This window comes from Cucurbita maxima, unplaced genomic scaffold (assembly GCF_002738345.1).
Source record: "Cucurbita maxima cultivar Rimu unplaced genomic scaffold, Cmax_1.0 Cma_Scf00009, whole genome shotgun sequence".
Classification (NCBI taxonomy): Eukaryota; Viridiplantae; Streptophyta; class Magnoliopsida; order Cucurbitales; family Cucurbitaceae; genus Cucurbita; species Cucurbita maxima.
Window position 1 is genome coordinate 3,003,545 of NW_019272025.1, and position 7,595 is coordinate 3,011,139.

The following is a 7,595-nucleotide window of genomic DNA, read 5'->3' on the forward strand; positions in this document are numbered from 1 at the left end:
TTTTTTTTTTTTTTTTTTTTTTTTTTTTTTTTTTTTTTTTTTTTTTTTTTTTTTTTTTTTTACAATTTTTGGTGATTATTTAATTTAAGCAAACTAGTATTTATTTTTGGTGATTTTCGGTATGAATTTTTTTAAATTAGGAGTGTTAATAAAAAAATTTAATGTTGAAAGTTATTTTTAAAATAATATTAAAAGTTTAATCATATTTTTAAAATAAATTATTTTTTATCTTTTATTAATTCAATTTTATTTTTTAATTATTGTTCTCTCTTATAAATTAATTTTCTTATAAATTGTACGAGACGACGTAAACTCACCTCGAGCGGAACATTAGTCCGCGCATCAACAACGTTGAGCCTCCATTTCCGCCGTTCAGCGAAGGCGTCGCCGGCGCCGCCCCAAAGAGTCCGGCAGCTTTTATAGTCCATACTAAGGACTCTGTCGTTGAATCTGATGTGCTTCAACCATTTGAAATGGTCGGCGTAAGATCTGAGGTAATCGAGAACTTGATTATATCTCGGAAATTCTTCAGTCACCGCCTTCGGCCATGGGAAATCGGAGAACTGAAACAACTCTTTGGACGTCTGCAGCGCCGTCGTCTCCTCGGTCCAAACGCCGCTAATGGCGCCTCTGGCCTCGAAGACAATAGGAGTGAATTTGCAGGCCGCTAATCCGCTTATTCCGGCGCCGATTATCGCGACTTTCTTTGGTTCCATCGTTTCTAAAATGAATGTGAATTTCTCTCCCTTTTTTTATTTGTTCATTTTTGTTCGATTAGGTGGAAATTTACTTCGGCCAGAGACTAAGTCAACGTTAATGACGTGGCAAGAGTTGATTGGGTGTTTTTGATACAGTAAAGAAGAGCCGCCCGTAGAGAAGCATACATCTCCTCCTTCAACCCACCGTCGCATTCAGATAATTTTCATTTCGACGAATTGAAGGGACGAATCCCGCAAATTCGAAGCGTGTCGTGTTCGATACCTTCTGGATAATAAGGGGACTGAAGTTTACTGGGCTAAGAATCGCCATGGCTTTAAACCTTCGCCAGAAGCAAACAGGTATCTCTCTCTCTCTCTCTCTCTCTCTCTCTCTCTCTATAGATCCCAGTTTTGGGGAGTGATTAAAACAAAATTCGGTGCTACATTGATGTTTTAGAAGTGAGATTTGTTTGTAAATTTGATTTAAACTTATTGCGATTGCAGAATGTATAATTCGAATGTTGAATTTAAACCAGCCGGTGAACTCAACATCGACCGGGAGCGAAGAAGAGGTTTACAAGATGTTGATCTTCGATAGATTTTGCCAGAATGTACTATCCCCTTTGATTCATGTTGAAGACCTTCGAAAACATGGGATCACTCTTTATTTTCTCATCGACAAGGATCGAAAACCTGTTCACGATGTTCCCGCAGTCTATTTCGTCCAGCCGAGTAAGAACAACATAGATAGAATTGTTGCTGATGCTTCTCGTTTCCTCTATGATAGTTTTTACTTGAACTTCTCTTCTTCTATTCCTCGTCCTCTTCTTGAGGATCTCGCATCTGGTACGCTGAATTCGGATTCGGTACAACGAATCTCGAAGGTGCACGACCAGTATTTGGAGTTCATTACATTGGAAGATAATTTGTTTTCGTTAGCACAGAAGAATATATATGTCCAATTGAACGATCCCTCGGCTGGAGACCGTGAAATTGAGGAGATTATAGAGAGAATCGTGAGTGGGTTGTTTAGTGTTTTAGCTACGCTTGCTGTTGTGCCTGTTATCCGATGCCAACGAGGAGGGCCGGCGGAAATGGTTGCCTCGGCATTGGATCAGAGGTTGAGAGATCATTTGTTGTCGAAGAACAACTTGTTTACAGAAGGTGGGGGCTTTGCTAGCTCCTTCCAGCGTCCCATTCTGTGTCTGTTTGATCGAAATTTTGAGTTATCTGTAGGAATACAGCATGATTTTAGGTACAGACCTTTAGTTCATGATGTTCTAGGATTGAAGCTGAATAGACTTAGCGTGCAGGGTGAAAAGGGTGGGATGAAATCATATGAATTAGATAGTTCAGACCCATTTTGGGTAGCCAATGGGTCTTTAGAATTTCCAGAAGTTGCAGTGGAGATTGAAACTCAGTTGAGTAAGTATAAGAAAGATGTTGATGAGGTGAATAGAAGAACTGGTGGGACTGATGGAGCTGAGTTTAATGGAACAGATTTGATTGGGAACACAAAGCATTTGATGAATGCTGTAAACTCATTGCCAGAATTGACTGAAAGGAAGCAAATTATTGATAAGCATACAAACATTGCTACTGTATTGTTGGGTGAGATCAAGGAGAGGTCTCTTGATTCATATGCTAAGAAGGAGAACGATATGATGGCCCGAGGAGGTATCGATCGGAACGAGCTCTTGAGTGCGCTCAAAGGGAAGGGTACTAAGACGGATAAGCTCCGATTTGCTGTTATATATCTTATCTCTTCTGAAAGTATAAACCAATCTGAAGTGGAAGCTGTGGAAACTGCCCTGAGGGAATCGGAAGTTGATATTAGTGCATTTCAGTATGTTAAGAAGATCAAGTCGTTGAATGTTGCATTCACATCAGCAAATTCAGCTAGCAGAAGCAACATTGTGGATTGGGCTGAGAAACTCTATGGACAGTCGATTAGTGCAATGACTGCTGGTGTTAAAAATCTTTTGTCTAGTGATAGGCAGCTTGCACTGACTCGGACGGTAGAGGGGTTGATGGAAGGAAAACCGAATCCCGAAATCGATACTTTTCTTACATTCGATCCACGTGCGCAGAAGTCAAGTTCTGGAACGAGTAGCAGCCATTTGAAAGGACCATTCAAAGAAGCTATTGTGTTCATGATTGGAGGGGGTAACTACGTCGAGTATGGGAGCTTGCAAGAGCTGGCAACAAATCAGCAGCCCGTCAAGCATATAATATATGGTAGCACTGAAATCCTCACTGGCGTCGAGTTCGTCGAGCAGCTTTCGTTGTTGGGGCAGAAGATGGGACTTGGCAATGTTACTGCTGCTACTGCTCCTCCTCCTCCAGGTCGTTAACTGAACTCCCTTCATTTGAATTTATTTGTTCATTACAGTGCCTTAGATTAGCTAGTTCACTAAAGAAATTGGTGCAAATCTGAAGCAATTCTGGATAAGAACATTTCGGATTGTAGAATCTGCCCCCCTCGGTCGTTTTCGAGGCTGATTCATGTCTTGAAATCAGACTTTCGATTGGCCTCGACCTCCGATAATCCGGGACGAATGCCTTTTTGTAGATGTTGTTGTTAGTTTATCCACTTCAAGAACTTTTTGTATTCTTTGGAAGCTTTATGCATTTGGGAATTCACTTGCCAAATATTCTTTTGTCGAAGCTTGACGCCTAAAGTTCATCGTTAAATGATTATATCTACAAAGATTATAACCAGCTCAGCTTTCCTTCATGTTCTTGTGTTTCGAAGTTTAATTTTTGAGTGCCTTCATTTCTTTAGGGGTAAATTTTTTTAGAGAAATTTGATACAAATTTACAAGTTTAGGGGTAAAAATTAAATTTCTTTTCTGTTTAGAATAAAATATAGAGTGACATAATTGTTGAGGAGCAGAGCTAGTGACCCTTCTATTATGATCTTTATTTCAGTTTAAAAAAGATTTCTAAAAAAGATTATGAACAGAATTGACATAAGATAGATATTACCGACCAAATGGGTCATAACTCAGCTGACATAAATTATATATTCTCGATTATAAGGTTTTTTTTTTTTTTTTTTTAACTCAATTGACATGAAATATATAATCGATTAAATGGTTTGAGGTTTAAATACATAAAAGTAGTCGGCTCGAAAAAGAAAAATTAAATTTTTTATTGATCGATGGAATTTTTTATTATAAAAAAATGTTGAGAAGAGTAAAGATTATAAAGATTAAATTGTAATTTTTCTTTTATCTTCAATTTGACTATGCAAATTTTATTTATTAATTTCGTAATATTATGTATTAGTAATGGATATTATTATATGATTATATTATTTTAAATCATTTCTAAACTATTATAATAAATAGAGGACTTAATTAAAACTTACTTTTTAGAAATATTTGATAGAAAATGAACTTTAATATTAAAAAGAAAAATCAATTAGTAAACATCCACTAATTTTGGCATAAAATAGAATTAAAAAAATTATAAATTCATTAATTACAATAAAATAAAGTTTAATATAAACTCCAATCGAATTTTTTCTAAATTTTATTAATTTTATTCTGTAAATATGTTTTATAATTTTTTTTTAATGATAATTAGATTGAAAACTTATAAAAGGATTAAATTTCAATATTTTAAAATTTTGAGTTTACTCTCCTAAAAATAGAATCCCCGAAAATCGTTACCTATATATATATTCATCACTCTTCTTCTTCCATTGCTGCTCTGCTGCAAACTCCATTTCTCTCCACCTTCTTCCTCAACGCCTAACCCTCTCTTTCTCTCTCTATCTTTAACGAACCTCCCTCTCCTTTTCTCCATTTTCATCTCCCTATGGCCGGCCGTCGCGCCTTTCCGATCATTCGTGGCCTCATCTCTCCCTCCCGGAGTCGTTCTCGTCTCTCCCCTTTCAATCTCTTTTTTGACTCCCGATCTGTCACCTACATGCCCAGGCCTGGTGAGGGAGACCTTCGGCCGGTCACGCTCATTCCTGGAGACGGAATCGGTCCTCTGGTGACTAATGCGGTCGAGCAAGTGATGGAGGCGATGCACGCTCCTGTATACTTCGAGCGTTACGAAGTCCATGGCGATATGAAGGAGGTTCCTCGAGAGGTAATGGAGTCTATTTTGAAGAATAAAGTGTGTTTGAAAGGCGGACTGATGACTCCGATGGGCGGCGGTGTTAGTTCACTCAATGTGCAACTCAGGAAGGAGCTCGACTTGTATGCCTCGCTTGTTAATTGTTTCAATTTCCCTGGATTGCCCACGCGACATGAGAATGTTGATATCGTCGTCATTAGGGAGAATACGGAGGGTGAGTACTCTGGCCTCGAGCATGAGGTCCTTCCTGGCGTCGTTGAGAGCCTCAAGGTAATTGTATATTTCTGGTGATCGTCTGATTTTTTTTCTTATCAATATCCTGTTTGGAGTGGTATAGCTGATTTGTGACATAGTTCCTAATTTTGTGTTTTATGGCTCTGTTCTGATTCTCTGATGTATTAGAGTTATCTCTGTTTCATTTTAAACATTATGGACTTGTACACATCGCTCTTGGGATGAACTAAATGAACAAAGCTATGAAACGAACATTTATGTTTCTTCGGTTATTTGTAGGAAGAGCTGCATTGCATTAGTATTAATTTTTTGTTTGATTAGTTTCAATCAATCTTATGTTGTTTGTAGGATGAGACAATCAATCTTATGTTGTTTGTAGGATGAGATCAATTGGACATATCAATAACATTTTAGTCAGAACTTCTGAATGGTTGTCATATTAGAGTCGTTGATGCAATAACTCAATCTATATGAAATCTAAATTCCTCTATACCGCAATAATCCAAGCAGCTTACATGCAGATATATAATCTCTTCTGCCCATTGGTTCATACTCTTCTCTGTTCCTCATTACAATGCAGTAACCTGAAATATGGCCTGAATTACTGTAGGTGATCACAAAGTTCTCCTCGGAACGCATCGCCAAATATGCGTTTGAGTATGCTTATCTGAACAACAGGAAGAAAGTGACGGCAGTGCACAAAGCCAACATTATGAAACTTTCAGATGGTTTGTTTTTGGAGTCTTGCAGGGAAGTGGCAACCGAATATCCTAGTATCGAATACAAGGAGGTTATTGTCGACAACTGTTGCATGCAGCTTGTTTCAAAACCTGAGCAATTTGATGTAATGGTATGTAGCTTTCTGAGCTGATATTCGTTCCATTCGGGGTGCTTTTTTTCTTTTGTCTTTAGTTGTTATGAACGCCAAAGTTTCAGACAAGCTGTATCTACAGCTCTTCTAGAAGCGTTTTTAATGAGTGTAAATATATTCGAGGTATATACTAGTTCTTCTAAATGTAACCTAGAGATTGGAAATATTTCAAAAAGATTGAGAAATATCATAGCCTTAAAAAATATTTCCTGTTTCCAAGTAATTCAAAAATTCATTTAATTATGATTAGATTTCTTACCCATAAATGTTAGGCTTGTTGTCACGTGCAAGGAAAGTGAAAGAAGTGAGTAGTGAAGCAAAGGAGAGAAGGATTATAGATTGGGGGAGTGTGTCGTTTCTAGAAGTAGTGTTCATCGATATAATAAAGTCATGTATGGGTGTATGAGTAACTATCATGAATTGGCCTAGTGGTAAGTAAAGATTAATGTAAATAATACAAAACTTATAGGAAACGAGTAGGACCATTTAATCTAGATTTAATATCCTATGAATCGTATAGATGTAGAAAAAATGAATTCCAATTCATCTTTGTTTTGCTTAAAGCTTCTGTGGGGCTTTCCCCCCTCGGATTGAGTTAGTATCTTCCTCCTCTCTATTGTTTGTTTATTTTCTTGATGCTTATATTTTGCTTATTCTTTTAGGACTCAAGGCCTTTTTATGTTTACTTTTTGTTAACAATGCCTTTTAATTCTTTGGATCAGGTGACTCCCAACCTTTACGGCAATCTAGTGGCAAACACTGCAGCTGGTATTGCCGGAGGCACTGGTCTTATGCCAGGAGGTATAATTACTATGCACCAGGGTCATTTCAAGTTCATGCATTTGCTGGGCTTCGAGCTCAATTTCAATTTGGTTCGCTTCAAAGTTTTCGATTCAATCCATCCGTTCCTGAACTATTTGTATCTACTTAACACCTTATTTATTTCTTTCTATTTTACTCAGTCCTAAAATACCCACTACTAAAACCAATTGAAAGGAAAAAAAAAAAACAAATAATTTATTAGGTAAATAGAAATGACCCAAAGGTAATGTCTTGTCAGTAGTCGATATTGTATTTTTGGGCTTTTCCTTCTCCTTGTAAGAAATGTTTCGTTCTCTCCAACCGACGTGGGATCTCACAATCCACTCCATGGGGGTCAGCATCCTTGCTGGCACACCGTTTAATGTTGGTCTCTAATATCATTTATAACAATCCAAGCCTAATAGTGTGTATGTAGATGAATGAGAATGAGGTTAACTAAGGTTAATAAATGTTTGATGTGAAGAAGCATGCAGTTTGTTTAGAAATGCGTGATCATTGATATTTGGTTTAACTGACTGATTGTTACATTACCTACAGGGAACGTGGGGTTTGAGCATGCGATATTTGAACAAGGAGCTTCAGCAGGGAACGTGGGGAATGATAAAATTGTGGAAGAGAAGAAGGCGAACCCAGTGGCTTTGCTGCTGTCATCGGCCATGATGCTGAGGCACCTTCAGTTTCCTTCTTTCGCTGATAGACTTGAAAATGCTGTGAAACGTGTGATCTTGGAGGGCAATTGCAGGACCAAGGATCTTGGTGGAAACTGCACTACCCAACGGCTTGTCGATGCTGTCATTGCCTATGTGGAGTGACCCCCACTCATTTTCCTGCTACCTGCCAGGTTTTGTTTATTTATTCATTAACTATCATTTTTGTTT

General features: G+C 37.7%; 2 protein-coding genes across 4 annotated transcripts; both read left to right on the forward strand.

The window, feature by feature from the left end:
• Nucleotides 1-319: 319 nt before the first annotated feature.
• Nucleotides 320-3,419, forward strand: LOC111483922 (SEC1 family transport protein SLY1-like). 3 transcript variants are annotated; one of them, XM_023130295.1, is made up of 3 exons: nt 320-732; nt 855-1,058; nt 1,203-3,419. In XM_023130295.1, the coding sequence occupies exons 2-3, from the start codon at nt 1,028-1,030 to the stop codon at nt 3,050-3,052; spliced, it is 1,881 nt and encodes a 626-aa protein (XP_022986063.1). In that variant the 5' UTR covers nt 320-732; nt 855-1,027; the 3' UTR covers nt 3,053-3,419. The 3 variants fall into 3 exon arrangements, with proteins under 3 accessions (XP_022986063.1, XP_022986062.1, XP_022986064.1); XM_023130294.1 differs by having other exon boundaries at nt 320-494; nt 591-1,058; XM_023130296.1 differs by having other exon boundaries at nt 320-494; nt 779-1,058.
• Nucleotides 3,420-4,506: 1,087 nt separating this feature from the next.
• On the forward strand, nt 4,507-7,595 carry LOC111483775 (isocitrate dehydrogenase [NAD] regulatory subunit 1, mitochondrial-like). The gene is made up of 4 exons (XM_023130079.1): nt 4,507-5,060; nt 5,635-5,874; nt 6,618-6,696; nt 7,255-7,595. The coding sequence occupies exons 1-4, from the start codon at nt 4,524-4,526 to the stop codon at nt 7,527-7,529; spliced, it is 1,131 nt and encodes a 376-aa protein (XP_022985847.1). The 5' UTR covers nt 4,507-4,523; the 3' UTR covers nt 7,530-7,595.

Bases quoted from the DNA above. Each gene is read 5' to 3' on its own strand.
- LOC111483775 (XM_023130079.1), top strand. From the start codon at position 4,524: ATGGCCGGCCGTCGCGCCTTTCCGATCATTCGTGGCCTCATCTCTCCC. The intron at 5,061-5,634 runs GTAATTGTATAT...GAATTACTGTAG, and splicing joins GCGTCGTTGAGAGCCTCAAG to GTGATCACAAAGTTCTCCTC. The intron at 5,875-6,617 runs GTATGTAGCTTT...TCTTTGGATCAG, and splicing joins CTGAGCAATTTGATGTAATG to GTGACTCCCAACCTTTACGG.
- LOC111483922 (XM_023130295.1), top strand. From the start codon at position 1,028: ATGGCTTTAAACCTTCGCCAGAAGCAAACAG. The intron at 1,059-1,202 runs GTATCTCTCTCT...TTGCGATTGCAG, and splicing joins CCTTCGCCAGAAGCAAACAG to AATGTATAATTCGAATGTTG.